A 19,047-nucleotide genomic window follows, 5' to 3' on the forward strand; every position below is an offset into this window, starting at 1 on the left:
TGAGATGCAACCTTTCTCTTTATTGCTCATCTTGAAATTATTATCAATTCTGTCCATGTATAAATGTAATTCTAACTAAATATTCCTTTTATATCATTTCCCACATCAGTCAAATGCAGATAAATCAGGCTGATCTCAGTGCATCTTGTTGAAGTTTGTTCACATTCTTCCTCAATCTACAAAGTCATTCGCCATTGATAAGAGAGCAAAGAACTGGTCTTTTTGCTCCCACAACTGATTTTTTTCATTACCTTTTGATGCTTTCTACTTGCTGCTTCCTGCTCCAGCCTCTCTCTGCCCTCTCTCCCAAAGCACAAGCAAAACCCTGAATCACTGATTATCAATATATTTTCAGCAGCAGTCTGGCATGAAACTAAATACCTCTAGCAGGTCTCTCATAACTAGTAATCGAGAATCAGCAAAGCACTTCTGCTATCATCCCAATCTCATATACATTTCACATGAAGAAAAAAACATTTTAACACTTTATTCTTGTTTAAACAAAAATATCCAAATACATAAGGGATTGGTGGAAAGTTACATGTTAAGAAGAAATGGGATGGGACAAACAGACCTGAAACACTTACCCTTCTAAATAAAACCAGTTAAAAACCAGTTACCTCAACTGGCTGACAGGGCCTCGTTGGCTAGCAGCCTGGGAAGCAGAGCCTCACCCGGCTGGACAAGGAAGAGTCTCCATCACTCCAGTGGGGGCTCCATTATGTATCCATTTTCAGTAGATAAGTAGCCATCAGCTGACTGTATGGATTCTTGGTCCAGGAACATATCCTGACTGGTTTCCTCCAATGCTCCTCCCATCCCATTGTCCTGCCCTCTCTCCTCCCGTTTTTCTCCACCCCGCTCAGCCCTCTCACGCTTGTGCTCACGATCACGATCTCTATCTCGATCCCTATCACGCCGACGCTCTCTATCACGCTCCCTGTCTCTGTCTTTGTCACGATGACCACGCCGACGGTCCCTCTCTCTCTCCCGATCCCTCTCCCTCTCCCTCCCTTTCTCTTCCCCTTCAGGCTTCGCCTCTACCCCATCTACACCTATCTCGCCAAGAGTAGCCTCATCAGGCTGGGCCTCTCCCACTTCTGGCAACTCCTCCTTCTTTTCTCTATCTCGGTCCCGATCTCGCTTGCGGTCTCTAGAACGACTCCGGCGCTTGCGTTCCCGGTCTTTATCCTTGCTTCTTTCCCGGCTACGTTTCCGCTCCTCTTTCTCTCGGCTCCGTGTTCGCCTCCTGCGTTCTCGGGATCGGCTGCGACGGCGTTCCCGCTCCTTGTCCCGGTCTCGGCTGCGGTCTCGGCGATCACGTTCACGTTCACGGTCCCTATCCCTGAGAGAACCAAGGTAAAATAAGCATTAAAGAATTAGAATGAATAATGTCTGAGCACACAGCATCAGCAATACAATCTAGTTTTTTCATTAAGAAAAAGTAAAGCTTCCATTATGATCAACAGACTTCAAATGTAATCACAAAGATACTATCTAAGAGCCTTAAAAAATACTATTCAATTTGTATATGATGTATTTTTTTAACCAAATAAAAGACTTTCTGCTCCAATTAAGAATCTTCAAATTTTAAGTATCAGATCATTTTTTCTATCTGCTTTGTGGATCCTCTAACATGCAGCCGGAATTACATAAAAATTTGAAAAAGAAGAGTTATTTTTTATCTTGCCTTTATTATTTTTATAAATAACTAAAGGCGGTGAACATACCTAATACTTTTCTTCTATTTTCCACACAACCCTAACAAGATGGATTGGCCCAACTCTGAGACAGTGACTGGCCCAAAGTCACCTAGCCAGCTTCCACACCTATGGTAGGGCTACAACGCAATTTCCTGCTTTCTAACCTGGTACCTTAACCACTACACCAGACTTTTTTTTCTGTTGCTTCCACAAGGAAACACAGTTAACACTCTTAAAATCAGGAATGATGGCAGAAACACCATCCTATTTTATCCCAATACATTCTGACTTACCGTTCATCATACCGAGAAGTGTCATCTCGACCTGAATGTCTTATATTTACATCAGCACCTCCCCGTCGAGTACCACCGAGACCGCCACCTACAAATGAAAAGAAAATACAAGTTGTTTCCAGTTGTATTCTCTCTTTGGAAGCTGCCCTCTTTGGAATTTGACAGAATTAGTAGAAAACATATTCTCATGCAGGAGTCCTTACTCAGTTTAGTCTTATCAGAAATTTAAATTTTAACCTACTCAAAGCAACTGAATTATATATACAAATAGAAATAATTCATCTTGGAAAAAGAAAAAGTTAAGAAAAGGGAATCCTGTTTAATACAAGAGAATCAAGAGGAAAATGTTTTATTAATAATAGTTAACATTTGATGCTAAGCCATAATGAAGTTTGGTTTTGCTTAGTATGAAATGCCAGCCAACTCATGGCTTGGGGTAAGTAAAAGCCAGAGTATTTCAATTTATTCAACAAAGCACAGTTCAAATTATGGCTTAATAATGTCTGAATGCATCACAAAGTACCTTAATTAGCTTAACAAAAGCCTATTTAGAACACATTATTTACTTGGGTTGAATCTGCTGATAATTCTATGCAAGTTTTCTTTTTAGAAAAAAATACTAACTTCCTTGCCCTTCATTGTACTGAACATTATTTACCACTTTTCTAAACTTGCTCCACCAGTGCACATAGTACTCCAGTACATTATTCAGAACTTTAAAAAGATGGCATTTAGAACCAATTACAGTGTCTTTGATATAATGCTTTTCCACACGCTTACCAAGTCTACGTGGGCGCCATCCCTTCACCGTCCGTCCTCTCTCTACATCCACCAGTACTCGCCTGCCATCAATTTTTTTTCCATCGGCGTGCTTGTATGCCGCTGCAATAGATTAGGAGGAATATCCAGGGGAAAGGGAACGGCAAATGGAATTGCCATTATCTGCAGTGCACATAAACAAGCCCACCCTCCCACAAAACTCATATGAAAAGGATCCAGAGAGGCAACTCCTATGGCCCCAATGATTCCTTGGATAAGGGATTGCTTCACACCTGCTTTGGGAAATCTTGTCTAAAGTTTCTAGGAGGAAACCTAAATAGAGTGCTTGCTGGGAACAAAATCTACATTACTGCAGAATAACGGAAGCAGCGAGCACATCTCAAGAGTAACCTAGCCACATCGGCTATAAATCCTTCAGATTGTGGAGCAAGCCCAGTTCCATCCCATAATGCAACCCCCCTCCTCCCCCAGCCTCTACTGCTGCTGCAAAAAAAGAAATGTTATTGAGCAGTCAAGACATTCACATTATATTCATCATTTGCCCAGAGGGGAAAAGTCTGGGTAAAAACAATTCCTTCATCCAGTCTTTCCAGCTCACTTTAGGGTGAGCCAGGATCTACTGTTCTTTTAATAGTATCCTCAACCAGCCAGTCCCAAAAAACCTAGGCCAAATCCCTCACTCAAAGCGAGAGCTTCTGTGGCTAAACTAAGCAACAGCTTAAGGAAAAGCAGATGTGAAAAGAGAAACAGAATTTTTTTCTATGTTACAGAGGTAGTGGAAGGTTTGACTGGAAAAAAAATATGCACCAAAAAATTAAGAGTAAGAATCCTCTACAGGAACTGGCTGGTACCCTCCCTTAAGAGATCCAACCCACTTTATCCTTCTATACCACCCTTGTTACTATCACCCAGTTGCAAATCTCTAGGATATTTTTTAGGGAAAGGAAATATCCTGAAGCAACTTGCTAAAGGAAGGGTAGGGTGAGTACAACTAATATGTAATAAGGAAATAAAAGCATTTACCTGGAGAAACTACTTACAAAACCATTGCAACTTTTAACTCCTCAAACTCACTGCATCGGGCTGCTAGCGCTGGGGCCCGAGGCGCAGCTCCCCCCTGCCCGGGCGCCCCCGGCTGGGGCGGTATTTTGGGTTTTGCATTTTAGCTGCTGAGCCGACCTTCCCTGCCTTACCTGTCTCAGCAGCAGAAGTCGGACACTCAGATCCCCACCCCTGCCAGCCCCTGCCCAATTCCCCCATTCTCAATCCATTTCCCCAAACTAGGTAAAATCTTTTAAGAGCTTAGGCACATTTCATCCTTTAGGGGTCCTCATAAGCCTTGGGAGTCTCACCCTACACTTCCAAACCTACTGAAGCCATTTATATGTGGCAATGAATCGCAAGTGCGACAAAAGGCGCACAATTAATTAAGTGCTAGATAAAAGTAAATATCCAACCCAGGGATTCAGAAATATTTCTTTTTAAGGAAAAAAAAAGCTTTCAACTTCAGATAATTAAGAAAATGTGCCAATAATGTTTGGCTACCAAACTACTTGTAGCCTTGAGAAATAACCATGATTCTTTAACTTTTTTTTGGTGGGGGTTATTTATTAAAATGCAATAGCTTAATTAAAATGTCTGACACTAGAAAGAAAACAGTGCTTGTACAAAATTGCAAAGGAAATATTTCTGGTTGGGCTTAAAAACTCACAATTTTTTAAAAATAATAAGGTTTTAAAAATATTGAAGGAAAATGAACTCATGGGGACAAACGAAATACCAGGGAATCTCTCTCCTCCGATGTGTGCACATAGAAATAATGCAGAGATGCTCTTCCCCATTTCCTCTTGGGGATGGCAGTTCTCAAAGAAATGGATTCTAGTGTACAGACTTGCAGTCAGAAAAAATACTACTTCAGAAAAATATTGAAAAGCTAATAGTTTTGGGCAAAAGCCTTTATGCAAATAAATACTAACTCTAACTTCTTACCACTGAGAACATTTTCATCTTGTCTAGTTTACTCAGACAAGCTTTGATGAGAGATGCATTTCCCGAAAGTCTGCCACCCTCCCTCCTCCATAAAAAAAAAAAAAAGAGAGAAGTTTGAAACATGGGACTTGACTGAATTGTCATCGTCAAACTGTTTCACATTATTAAGTGGTCATTCTGCGTTTTGAAGATGCTCATCAAGCTGAGAATCAGTCAGTCAAGTTTGATGTTGGACACGATGACACACCATCATCTGTTACAAATAAAGTTAAATTCATGGCTCCTCTCCAGATAAGGTAGCCAGTAGACCAGAGTCACTAATCCACCACCATTTTATTGTAGAAAGGAGATGAAGCTGGGCCTTTTCCAATGAAGAGGTCAATCCGAGGCAAGATGAATTGCAGCATGCTTACCTGAAACCACCCTCTGTACTGAATCTTACCTTCTAGAACATTTTACATAAAGCAGAACAGGCCTATCATAAAAACCTCCTCTGATTTTTTCAGAGCTTCAAAGACTTCTGATGGGATATGAACAATGTGGAATGAAGGGGGGCAACTAATCAAAACCTATTCTCTGATTTACATACAATTAGGGCTGAAAAGTTATTTTCAAAGCCCTTATATTCTACTAATGGCAGTAAATGTACAACTCTAAGCTTCTGAATACCAAATTGGAGCCTCAAATTACTGCCTTATCTAAGAGGTTGGCCACCTGACTTCCAAAAGATGAGATGAAACATTCACTTTTAACACAGAAATCCCATCCTCAAAAGAGAAATTTTTGTGATTTTTTTTCCAATTTCCATGTTTAAATGTAAGGGGGGGGAAATAACAAGGGAACAGACATTTGATTTACACTTCTTTCAGGTATTTTATTGGAAGGCATATTTAATGAAAACAAATAAATATGCAAGAAGTACATGTTTTTTAGGGAGATTGTTACATGACAATTCACATATTTTTCAGAATTAGCATAGCTGGTTATCTGGTCTGAATAAGGAAAATTATAGAACTGAAAGGTTCCATGAGGACTTAGTTTTTAGATAGTTCCTCAAAGAACAAATGTAAACTGATCACATTAAATGATTTACAGCTCAATTTAAAATCACAGATAGCTGTTTTTTTGTTTTTTGTTTGCTAGTGTGGGACTCAAGGATAAAACTTATAATTATTCTCTGGACTCAGGGGCCAGCAACTAATTTTCATGGAAATTGTTTGTACTGTTTAATTATCTTAACAACCAAACAGTATCCTAATACAAAACTAAAATGAAGAATGTTTGTCAGTCTTTAGAGTTCACCATTTTGTCTTGTCCTTGCTTTGGTCAGTTTTTCCAAATAGTTCCCAACTATAAGGATTAGAATCATTCCCAAAGAGAATACTCTGGGAATAATAAAAATTGTCCAGAAGACTTAAGGCTGGGAAAGACATTTCTAGATACGGTTTTGACTTGGAAAAGGTAAGCTGATAATGGCCCCATTTAATTTCTACATTTTAAAATCTTTACAACTACAAATTCAGGGAGGCAAAATAAGTCCTGAATGTTAGCCATGAGCTTTCTTAACATTCCTAGCTGTAGCCTCCTTCAGGCAGAATGAAAAGCTCTGAATACTACACAATTGAAAGAGCTAAGCTAAAGAAGCCAGACAGAAAAAAAAGATACAAGAAAAAACAGCAAGAAATGTGTGTTGTGTCTGAAATGCCCTCTCTACCATTATCCAGGAACCCAGCAACAGTAGTATAGTTGCCTGCTTTCATGTGGAAACCCTTATTTAAGGGAACAATGAGTTAGAATCTCTGTTGAGACAGACATCCCAACCATGTCCCTCTTAAAGGTTCATTATGGTCTTGGCAAGCCATACCAGGGGTAGCTAAAAAAAATCCACTTACTTAGCTTTGTGCCCCAAGTTAGACTAAAAGTACAATTGCCCATTAATTTACTAGCTAAAAGCAGAGCTCAAATATCCTCAGTGTTGCTTCAAATCAACTGAAAGTTCAGGACACATGCAAAAATATGCACTCCCTCCTAAGAAACACATTATTAGCTGATCAGTTTGTCTATCCCAAGTTTAACCAAAAAATAGGCTGTATCTGCACTAACTAAAATATCTGCATTATTCTACACAGAGGTAATGATTTTCCTAAAAACGGAATCCAAGGGATGAAACATGCAACTAGACTTTCTAATATCTCATATGCAAATAATCTAGCAACTGTAAAAATGTTTTGATGATATAAATGTAACTTTAACATTTAAATTCAAGAACATATTCTAGGAACATGTTCACTGAAGCTAGGTATCATACAGAGTATAAATAAATACTCATAGATGGCTGCCAACTTCCATTTAAATTAATCTCTGCTCTTCAAACTCAGCTACTATTAGCTATTCCTCCCAGGTAATTAGTGTTACTATAAGAGCAAAATTAACAGCAAGATGCACAAACTCTATAGTTTTGCCTTGTTTTTAAAATGACAGTGAAAGATTTTTGTTTTGTGCAAGTAGTACAACCCAAGAAAGCACTATAGAAATTGTGCAAATGGTGCTGCTTCTTTCTAGGGACATACATCCTTAGTGACTTTGAATGATGAGGTAATTAATCATGTTAAATTACAATACTACTGTCACATACTTTATGTGCTTTGGAGTAATTACCAACATTTTATTTTTGTCTTGGTTTACCCAGTCAGATAGGAACTGTTTATTTTGTGGTCCTTATATTAGAACATTGCCATACATTTGGATTTACATAATTTAATATAGACACAAATCAATTGGAATTTGTGATTAAGAGATATTATTTATTTTGGATTAGGCAACATGAAATATATCTGTAACTCAGTTTCATATGCCACAAAAAAGCATTTTGATTCCTTTGAAACAGATTCTGCCTATTTCTCTCCTCAGTCCATAGATTATAAAGACTATAAAATGGCACATGTGTGACTTAAGGAAGGAGAATTCACTCAGGATATTTGAGCTATATTAGAAATGGCTGGCCTGTTGCTCCCTCCCTCTTTTAATCCAGGCTGAAAAATATACAACTAACATTAGACCATGAGGAACCTATTTCTTTTTATCCTTCTACACAGCAAAAGAGTTGTATAGAAACCAAAAGAGAAATAGATTCCTTCCTTCCCTCCACCCCCATCTAAACCATATTATCTAGCATCTGCCTTTGACCTGGCTTGTGTATAGAAGTGTGTTGGGTACTGAGGTTCTTACCAATTATACAAACCCTTATACCAACCATACAATGAGATGTTGTAAAGGGGAAGCATAAGGATCAGCTGCAAGCCAGCAGTGGCAATAGCCATCAGAAAGGTGGCTGCAGTGACAATAAGAACACAGAATTAATACAACCCGCTCACAACAGCCTCTCAACAAAAGCAACTTTTCAAAACACAACTTCAGGTCAAAGTTACATTTGCTTCAGAAGAAGAACTTCTTCATAGCATTCATTCTCCCTCTTTAAAAATTAAAAAAAACATAAAAGAATGGGCAACAGTTCAGAATGCAGGGGACCCATAATGCAAGCAGTAACTCTAGACTGCTCCAAAAGATGTTGGCATGACTAGCTGCCCACCCTTAATTTACAGGGATCCATCCCAAAACATAGGAATTTAGGAGATAAGGAGAGGAACTGTTGCCTGTTACTTTAGCACACATTAAATTTGCGGCACCCTAGCTACGTTAATTTGATTTTCCAAAACTAGATAAAGAATGAAAGGAATGCTCCCGAGAGAAACATCTTACCTACAATAAGAGAGACCCAATACAGTATCATCCAAGAATTATGAAATCTGTTGAGAAGGGGATAAAAACTTCCTTCCTTCTTTCCTTTTAGACTACTTTGTTGATCTGATCATGAAGATCCCTTGAAAAACTATCTGAACGATATTAACGGAACTTGGGTGCTCGCCAAACCAAACTAGGCTCCCCCACTCTGAACTTACCTGTCGGGGGGGAAACCCAAGCCCTCAAATAACTTAAGGGCTTAAAATAGTTGTTTTAAAAAAAACATGCTTTTATAATTTAGTTTAAAATATCCATATAGAAAAGGTTAAAATCATCCCATAAAAGGACTTACAGTGCATGTCACGTTCATGTTCATATTCAATGAAGGCGTAGCCACGTGGCTTGCCGGAATGCTTATTGTATACCATGTAGATCTAGAAAGGAATAATTAAGCAGACACATACGCTCAATGTAGCCCATATGCAGCAGTCTTATTTCCTTTAATCTGAAGGTCATATTGGGCTTCAACTGGTTCATTGAAAATTATACCAACATCATAAGGGGTACTTGTTATACATCCATTATTTACATTTTGATGTTTTGTAGGGTTCTGTAGCAGCGAAGTGCTACAAAGTGTTTTTTAAGGGTCTGAAGATAATATTAAGAGGCAAATCGAGTACTTTAGATGTCTTTTTAGAATATTGTATGTTTGTATACACATTTTACAACCATTTTGCCTCTCAGCCATTCAGTTTAAAAAAAAAAACATCCATCCAACCTGCAGTTTTTACATCTGTTTGACATCTTCTATTAATCTCCATCTGAGTTCCAAAAAATACCACTTTGAAGAATCCCATCATTTAAGAGATTACCAATCAAATGGAAAAAGAGGAGCGTCCTTTTATGCTGTTCTTGTTTTTATTTTTATTATTGTTGCTGTTCTTGTTATTATTATTATTCTGATTTATCTGGGTAAGCATTTACACAGGAAGATTCCTTATGATATATGGTTGTCTCTCTTTCCTGAGTTTTGTTTATGTTGTCTGATCAGTCACTATGATTGCAACTATAAAACTTCAGTTGGTATTGCCTTTGCAAATTTTAGATTCTTGAGATGAAGACTTAAAAACTATACTATATCATCTTACTTTACATTTCTTCTGAAATTCTTTAAGTATATTTTTATGTGAAAACTACCATATTAAAAAAAACATAAATTCCTTCCCTTAGAGAGCAAAAACAGGAATGTTAAATGGTAATATTATCTTAATCTAGAGTAGACTATGAGTACAAAAGATGCTCAGGTTAGGGCACCCCTCCTTCCATTGTGAAGATATGTGTCTTCCAGAACACTGATCTAAACTACTCACTCTTTTGATGGGTCCATAGACTTCAAACTCTCGCCTCAATTTGGACTCTGTTGTATCATAATTCTGGAAAATAAGTAGGAAGAGCAGAGATAAAATTTATGGAAAATTAAAGATACCTCTCTCTAGGATTATTAATTTATTTATTTATTTATTATTTATATTTCTACCCCGCCCTTCTCCCTACGGATTCAGGGCGGCTTACAGCCTTTTAAAAACAAATACATAAATATAATAATACTAAAGTTAAAATGTTAATTTAAAATGAAATATTATTATAAGGCCTTTATTATTTTTTATAAAAATTATTATAAAACCATGTTAAAAATAACCCTTAGGCCCTTAGGGTCTAAGCTAACCAAATCATGAAGCTAACCAAATCATGTGACACCTCAATAGCCCTTGTGAACAACATTGTCAGTTTATATAATAAACTGAATGTAGAACAAACCTCAGTATTATATTTTCTAACAACTGGAATGGAAAAAAGCCCCTCTTCACCCCAGAAATTACTTCCCCCACCACTGCCACCAAATTTTTTTCTTGGAAAGTTGACAAATTTGGAGATGGAATTTGGGAAGTAAGAAGATTAAGCTTATCTGTCCTTGACCAATCTCAGCTGCACTGGCTTCCAAATGGTGACAAAACAACTGACCAGTCCCCAATTCCCAGCAAGCTATCCACTAGTTTGCATGGTACTGGCAGTAATTGCATCTGGATCTCCACAGATCACCAAGAATGTAAGCAGCAAGTTGCTTATATGCATTTTAATCAAAGCACTGACAGAAAGAAAAAGAAATAACTTACAACTCTGGCCACAAAAAGTGTTTTGAAGGCATCTCCTTGAGCATTGGGATCGTTATGTGGATCCCCTAAATGAAAAGATAATGAATCAAATTAGAGGAGAAATGAGAAAAATATACTTCTTCTACTTACCCTTTGTTCCACAAGTGCCAGGCCTCATCTTTAATTAAAGGGGCTACTATTAGCTTTAAGTTGATAATAAATAGTAGTTATTCTTTTTCACAGCTTTCTATTGTGCCTCACTTACACATCTTCAATTCACTTTCAACTTCCTGCTGTCGGCGTTCAATCTTCTCTCGCCTCTGCAATGAAAGGGACCAAGGAAACGTAAGGAATGCTTATCTTGTTTTTCAGTGTATCCTCATGAAAGACAATTGTATGAATCGTTCAAGGGTCACCTGTTCAATAGCCTTCTACTTAATTCTATTTTCAGACCCTGTATCAAAGCAAATATTGATGTACTTCACATTTAACTTTGTGCTATACATACCTTCCGTTCCATCCGTTCCTCCCGTGTCTCTGCACGAGTAGGTGGGGGAGCATCACGTGGATCCTAAAAGAGAAGCTCTTTTGTAATAACTCTGAATATTTAATTAAAAGACAAGATGTTGAGGAAGTAATTGCTACAGCAGCCATTCTGATTTCACAAGCATTTAGCCAATATTCAAATAAGTAGCAATAAGCCAAAGATAGTCAAGATTAACATTACTGGATTTACCTCAAACTCACGGATGTAGGGAGCAATACCACTGTATGGCTGATTATGATGTTTTTCATGGGGCAATTTTTCCAGAGGAGGCAAATAAGGTATAGGATCACGGGGCGCAAATAGTGCTAACAAATTTGGGGGCAGGAACTGCGTCATCTTGAAACACCTATCATGCAAGAAGAAAAAAATTCAGGAAATCTGAAAAAAGAATGACGTAACTAATCTATGGATCAACATGGAAGCCAAGCCCCTCCCCCAGATTTTTTATATATAAAAACATCTGCCTGCAACAAGGTAAAAACCGTCAACTTAGTTGACATATTTTGAGGGATATCTCCAGTTTGAACTTTGTTGTTACTATCACAGATGGTATCCTGAAAGTTCTGTTTTTCAAACTGGCAAAAACTGTTTTTCTTCAGTTCACCAGCATATATACTATATTATATACTATTCATATCTTTATGAAAGAGATCCCAGAAGGATGGTGCAAATCAGACTGTCCTCTACAGTGCAATCGGACAGCTTTTAAAAAGTGGGCTTCCCTCCTACAATCATAACTGGTAGAAGCCACTATACCACCTCAGTATTCAAGCTCTGGTTCCACGTCATGGGCTAACTCGTCTCTGCTGAACCCTCCTTTCTTGCTCGCGATCGACCAGCAGCGATAACCGGGGGGGGGGGAGAGGGGATGTCAAACCCACGACATCTCCTGCTGCAAGAGGGTAGCTTGAGCGGAAAGCTTTGGAACTCAGCAGCGCGTGCTTCCGATTGTTGCGGCTGCTGCGGCTGTTATCCCAGCAGCCCCTTGGACCTTTCTTGCTCTAACCTGCGCGCGCAAAGACGTCTCTCTCTCTCCCCCCCCCTCTTTAACCCACAACCTCGTCTCACCCCTTCTGCCTCTCTTCTGTAGCAGGCCTTCCCCCGCTCCCCAGACGTTGCGCAAAATCACTGCCCTCAGATCTCTCTCTATCGGCAACAACCGCCCCCGCCCCCCCGGCCTTATTATTCCCAAGCATTATCCATTCCGCATGAATGAGCCAGAAAACGGCCGCATCCCGGTTCTCACGAAACAATGCTCTGCACGCGCTTCCCGGACGTACTTTGGGTCTCACTAGCCGTCGTGACCCTCGATGATCTCCGTCCGCTGTTCGGCGCCACCCGCCGCCTCAGGCTTGGCCTACTAGGCGCACACTCTGCGCATGCTTGAACCGATGCCCCATCACCACTCTTGAATCCTTACGCGTCGGTTCTTGATTCGTTGCCGTCTCCTGATCAATCCGCGCAAGGTTTTCTTTTCTTTTTTTTTTTAATTGGGCGGTTGGGGAGAAAGTAGTTTTTCTCAGTACACTATATTGGTCTATAGAAGTATACGTGTACACTAGTCAGTGGTGATAAAGATTGATCCGAGCTGTCAGAATTGGGCACTGATTCAGTGATGGCAACGGGAAATCCCGTGTGACTTTCCCGAGGTTTGATTTGTTGCTTGCAACCAAATCAATAAAAACCCTTTTACTGATTATTATTGGGTTTTTTTTACAAAAAAGGTATGCTGTTCCAAGAGGAAAACTAAATTGCTAAATTACCTTATTAACAGTGCTAGCTAAAATGCTATAGAAGTATGAATCTGCGGTATTATTTCTGTAATAAGAAATAATAAAGGAATGGAAAGCCTCCTCTGACCCGATGTTTTGGATCCCGGATTCCCAGCCAGTTACGGGAGGTTGCTTTGGATTGTTCCACGTCAAGGTTTAGGTTTAAACTAAGGCTTGCCAGTTTTTGCAGTGTTGTATTTACGAACATGTATATCTACCGGTTGTTGGCTTATTCTTTGCTCCCTTGTGGAAGAGTCTGGAATAGCATTATTCCTGACTTCCGTAGTTTTGTGTGAATTAACAAGTGATTTAACTGAATTAAGTGGCTTATACAGGGAGAGCTCAATTACGGTTATTGTTAGTGGCAGCATCGGGTTACCTTTGTTCAAGGAAGAAACCAAATAAATTTTGCCTTGAATAACAGGATTTGAGGGAGCACTGAGAGGGGCAAATGTCTGCCATTTCCCCATCAGATTACTATAGTATGAGGAAGTAGTAGGGGCTAGTAGTTTGTGTCAAGACAGTATTATACAGTATAGCAAAATGTTTTTCAATCTCCCTCTTGCCTATGAAAGGTAGGGTGAGGAACATTAAAAGTTGGTACTTAACTGGTTAGGAAAAAAATATGCTGAGTGTAGAAGTATATTTTTGATAAGACCAAATTTGTTATTTTAGAATAATACTAGTAATACAGGTAGTCCTCAACTTACAACTGTTCATTTAGTCACCATTCGAAGTTACAATGGCACTGAAAAAGTGACATGATCAGTTTTAACACAACTGAGCAGCATCCTCATGGTCAAGTGATCAAAATTCAGGCACATGGTGACTGGTTTGCACTTATGAGAGTTACAATGTCCCAAGGTCACGCAATCACCATTTGTAATCACCTCAGTTGGCTTCTGACAAGGAAAGTCAATGGGGGAAGTCAGATTTGCTTAAAATACCATGATTTACTTAACAACTGCAGTGATTTGCTTAACTGATGAAAAAGGTTATAAAATGAGGCAAACTTCACAACAACTCCCTTGTTTAACAACAGAAATTTTGGGCTCAATTGTGGTGGTAAGTCAAGGACTACCTATATCAGGGATGTCAAACTCGCTGCGTCATGTGACATATCGCAACTTTTTTCCCCTTGCCAGAGCTTGGGTGGGTGCAGCTTCTGCATGATGCATCCGGCCCGTGGGCCAGCAGTTTGACACCCTGACCTATATGATATGCTTTCACATATCCTTTTTATAAGCGTGGGATAGTTATCATTGAAAATTTTTCCCAAATATTCAGAACTCTGTAAATGCTGTGTTCTATAAAGAAGCAGATATAAAAGAACAGTTTGTAAATACATCAATTATACATTCCATTTAGAGAACAAATATCAAAGGAGATATGGAAGAGAGTACATCAAGTGAAATAGACATTACCATGAAAACAACTACTGACAGAGTAATCTTGAAAAATGTCCATTCAGTTTGTATTATGACAATATCTCACTCAATTGATAGAACTGTATAGTGAGACATTTGGAGTTCTATTTATAAACCTATGTTATCACTTATTATTATTATTATCACAAAAATGAAAAAAGAAAGACTGTACAGAGCTTTTTTAGAATACCAATTAGAAAAATAACTTCATGGAGATTTTATATATATATATATATATGCCAAAACAAATAAATAAATAAAACGAACACCAGGGTAAAATCATCAAACTATAAGAGTTTAATGCCGCTATACCAATGCCGAGCTTTCATCAGCGTTCTGCTGACATCATCAGGGCTTAATCAGCCAGTCTATGGGAGAGTCTTTTATAGGTCAAACACAGTCTGCACACGGCTTTTGGACCTTGTTACCGGTCCTAGTTGCATCAGCTGTGCTCCGGCGGTGACTTTTCCTCCATTAGCTGTTCCTATCCTGCAAGGCTTATCCACACGGTTGCCTTCATCCGGTTCATTTGCTCGCGGGCTAGGAGTGACTGGGGCATTCCCCCTTTTTTCTTTCCTCAATCGTATCCCCTGCTCTCCTTGCCCCTGTAGTCCTACGTTCTTATTCCTTCCGTTAGTCAGATCTACCTGGTTCGGGATGCCCACTCTCTTTCCTGGACCCCCGCTGGCTTTAGTTGCCCCGCTGTCATTCCCACAAGCAGCTCCCTCTCCTCTTCCTGCGGTCGAATTTTTAGCTTTATAACTTAAAGCTAAAGATAACTCAAGATAATATAAGTCATAACTCAAGATAATATATTTAAAGTCAATCAGATAAAAATAAAGCACTCTGGGATGTAAGGTAAAAGGCTTTTTTTTATTAATTGCTGAGCTTTCGTTAACAACCTGTTAACATCATCAGAGCAAAGGGCTAAATGAGAAGGGGGGGGAGTAAGCGCATAAATTTACATAACAGTTCTATAACGGTTTTAGTGAGGCATGTGCACATAGCATGCTTAAGAAGCTCTTAAAGGGATAAAGCAGTCAGTCTCAAGACCATTTTCAAAAGTCGCGCTTGTCAGCTGATGATGTTAACAGGTTGTTAACGAAAGCTCAGCAATTAATAAAAAAAAGCCTTTTACCTTACATCCCAGAGTGCTTTATTTTTATCTGATTGACTTTAAATGTCCATACCTGGGATTCACCCTGTCGGCCCAAATATGGGAGAAAGGAATCTTTTGCCTGTATCAGCTCAAACTAGAGCCATCCACAGGCAGCAGTCGCAACTGCGACATCATATGTGTTTTTCAAAATTTGGATTGTTTACAAAGAATTAAGGGAGAACTGGAATAGCCATTTCGAACTTTTTAGTTCTTTTCAACCAGACATACCCTTCTGAGATTCGAACCTGGGCTGTCTGCATGTTAGGCAGATGTATTAACCTCTAGGCCACAGGCTCTTTCTCACTTTGTCGGCTATGAGACGGGAGAAGAATTATCTTGAGTTTGGTGCACCCTGTCTGCCCAAATATGGGAGAAAGGAATCTTTTGCCTGTATCAGCTCAAACTAGAGCCTAGAGGTTAATACATCTGCCTAACATGCAGACAGCCCAGGTTCGAATCTCAGAAGGGTATGTCTGGTTGAAAAGAACTAAAAAGTTCGAAATAGCTATTCCAGTTCTCCCTTAATTCTTTGTTAGCAATCCAAATTTTGAAAAACACATATGATGTCGCAGTTGCGACTGCTGCCTGTGGATGGCTCTAGTCTTGGCGTATTCGGGTCTTTTTCCATGTAAGATTGAGAGTATCTTGGCGACGTTTCGACGAGATCCCAGTCGTCATCTTCAGGCTGTGTGTGTGTGTGTGTGTGTGTATAACATCTGGAATGTTGGTCTAAGAGAGCCTTCCCTACCATTGCTCCACCCTTTGAAAAATTGTCCTCCAGAGGTGAGATGGGCCCCCACTCTCCTGGCCTTTCAGAAATATCTGAAGACTTGGCTCTGCTGACTTATTTGAGGCCCATAGAAGAGCATGCAGCTATGGGACTGGTTAGCACACTGAAGGCTTTCCCTTGTCTTTTTAATTTATTCTATTCTTAATTATCTCCAAATAAATGTACTGTATAGCTTTTATGTTTCTACTTGCATACGGCCCAGAGTCGCTCTGTGAGGGAGATGGACAGTTTCTAAATGTGATGTATAAACAAAACCATATATATATTAGGAAAGGTTTTTTTTTAAGTGAATTGCCTGGCAATAGGTGGCACTATTGGTCAGTTAGCAGGAAAAGATGGGGGGAACAATCACACTTGTAGCAGTAATTGCTTTTCAGAGTCTAATGAGGATATGAAAGATCTGCTTTCTTTGCAAATTATAAAAATAATATTGAGATGCTATTTATCTCTTAAAAATCCCTTATACAAGTTAAATACTGTCTTGGGTCATAAACCAGGCAAAAGATACTTCATAAATTGCCAAGTAAGAACACAATCCTCTGATAACTAAACATGCCACTTTAAACATGGAATGTTAAGAATTGAAAATGTGTGCAAATCACAGTTGTGAGCCCAATACACATTGAGATTTTATGTAATTAGGAGTCCCATTCAAGAGCATAATGGAAATGAGCATGAACTACAGCATAGGTTTCATAGTTGATATGACTTAACAAATCAAGATATTTCACAAGTTGCATAAAGAAGCAAAGTCAGCAGATAAGCTTTCCTTCTATTATAGCAGTTAGTTAGAAAGCATAGATAGGATCGAGAGAGTGTACAATGGTCCTCCTTTGAAACCAGGAAATAATGCAAATTAAACTTTACAGTTCCCTCAAAGGTAGGTCAGTGGTGGGATTCAAAAAATTTAACAACCGGTTCTCTGCCCTAATTATCGTTTTAAGTATAAAAAACCCGATATACAGAAAGGTAGTTTATTAGTTCATATATTTAATACTTAAATAAGAACAATAAAACAGGTACACAAAACTAGATTATGTTACCGTGTTTCCCATGCCTCCATGCTTTGGATCAGCTGCAGAGTGCCGTGGAGAGCATGGCTGATGTAGGCAGGGCAGGTGGACACACTGACTCCGCTGTTTTCAGTGGCGCTTCGGTGCCTGGTCGGCCGCCTCAGGTCAGCTGCATTGTGCTGTGGAGAGCATGGTGGACACGGAGCAAGTGTGAGGCAGGTACACACACGAACTCCACTTTTTTCAAGTGCCATTTTAACAACTGGTTCGCCAAACTCAAGAGAAAGTAGGTAGCGGTTCTGCCAAACCGGTCGGTGTAAACTGGCTGAATCCCACCACTGAAGTAGGTTATACTGAAACCAATGGGGAGCAGGGACAGTTTAAAAAATAGCTGCAATGAACACAAGCAAAAGCTTGTTGGTGTTTTAAAAAAAGGATTTTCAGCTTGCAGAAAATCCAGGAATGAGAGTTCCAGTTAAGCTACATATTTCTTCTTTTCACATGATGACTGGGAATAATGGACATGTAATTAGGCAATGCAGATATCCAGATAATTTTTAAATGGCAAGACTGAGAGTTTATGTGACTGCTATCATTTAGAGATTATCCAAATTTTGCAGTGTAAATACAACAGCCTAGTTTGTGGTATATGCATCCACAAGGTACTAAGCTTAAGGCTGATATAGAACCTTGAAAAGCTATGTAGTGACACACTAGATAGTATTCCGATTGTCATCCTGTAGTACAAATTAAAAATACTTCTGTAAGAAGAAAAAAGAACGTCAAATGTAGAGAAAGATTTAGAAATTTAGGGACAAATTCATGCAAGGCCTGTTTTATCCAAATAGCATTGCATTTGGCAAATCAGCATCAGGTGATAAAAATATTTCTAGCCACCAGATACCAAGCTTATTTTCATAAACAGTGAAATGCACTGGACATTAGGTCCACAATATTCCCATTTCTGTAGCTCTCTGGTCTTTCATTGGAGAAATATTTTTTCATTAAATTCTCACATTGGAAGCAAAAAGTTGGAAAAGGCCCAGGAGTCTGAAGCAGAGTGGCTTCTCCCCATTTGAAGGAAATGCTCCTGGGTTAATTGATTTCTAATTAACTATAAACATTTCTGAATATAATTCCATTACTGAAGCATACCTATTGTGACTCAAGCTTCCTGCAATTTCTCTCAATCTCAAGCAGAAGAAGAAAAGCAGCAAGGAGATTTCTCTTAACTTTCTCTGTGGAGAGAAGGGGGTTTTCTTTTTTCTTTTAAAATCAGGCAGAAATTATTGGATGAGAAGATGGAAAACGTAGGATTTAATATTTTCCCTCAGCCTCAGATTAAGATAAAATAAGATAGGCTAAGATAACCTTTATTGTCATTTTTTACTGTGAGCACACTGGCCCACATTAAAAATGAAATTCTGTTGCTTGCTCTCAAAGAAAAGTATATATCTACCCATACACATACATAACACACATATTTACACACATACACCAAGGAGGAAACTTGAGTGTTCACAAGGTTAATGCTATATGGAACAAAACTGTGACTGAATCTGGATGTTTTGCTTCGGATACCATGAAGCCTCCTCTCAGAAGGTAACAAGAAAAACAGGTCATGAAGAGGATTTGTAGCATCCCAGACAATCCGGCAGACCTTGCTCAAGCATCGCGGTG

The 19,047-nt window shown here is 39.0% G+C and overlaps 1 protein-coding gene across 1 annotated transcript; it reads right to left on the reverse strand.

Annotated features, from left to right (window-relative positions):
* SNRNP70 (small nuclear ribonucleoprotein U1 subunit 70) lies at positions 1-12,590 on the reverse strand. Its single transcript, XM_015810183.1, has 10 exons — positions 12,487-12,590; positions 11,396-11,552; positions 11,168-11,230; positions 10,925-10,979; positions 10,681-10,745; positions 9,877-9,939; positions 8,859-8,940; positions 2,777-2,878; positions 1,997-2,084; positions 1-1,345 (listed from the first exon to the last, which is right to left on the reverse strand). The coding sequence occupies exons 2-10, from the start codon at positions 11,540-11,542 to the stop codon at positions 700-702; spliced, it is 1,311 nt and encodes a 436-aa protein (XP_015665669.1). The 5' UTR covers positions 11,543-11,552; positions 12,487-12,590; the 3' UTR covers positions 1-699.
* Positions 12,591-19,047: the final 6,457 nt, after the last annotated feature.

Source organism: Protobothrops mucrosquamatus, unplaced genomic scaffold (assembly GCF_001527695.2).
Source record: "Protobothrops mucrosquamatus isolate PMUCROS unplaced genomic scaffold, P.Mucros_1.0 scaffold7, whole genome shotgun sequence".
NCBI lineage: Eukaryota > Metazoa > Chordata > Lepidosauria > Squamata > Viperidae > Protobothrops > Protobothrops mucrosquamatus.

Excerpts from the sequence above, each read along its gene's own strand:
- SNRNP70 (XM_015810183.1), bottom strand. The coding sequence starts at position 11,542 with ATGACGCAGTTCCTGCCCCCAAATTTGTTAGCACTATTTGCGCCCCGT. Across the intron at positions 2,879-8,858 it reads ACATGAACGTGACATGCACT|CGGCATACAAGCACGCCGAT; the intron begins GTAAGTCCTTTT and ends AATCTATTGCAG. Across the intron at positions 1,346-1,996 it reads ACTTCTCGGTATGATGAACG|GGATAGGGACCGTGAACGTG; the intron begins GTAAGTCAGAAT and ends TGGTTCTCTCAG.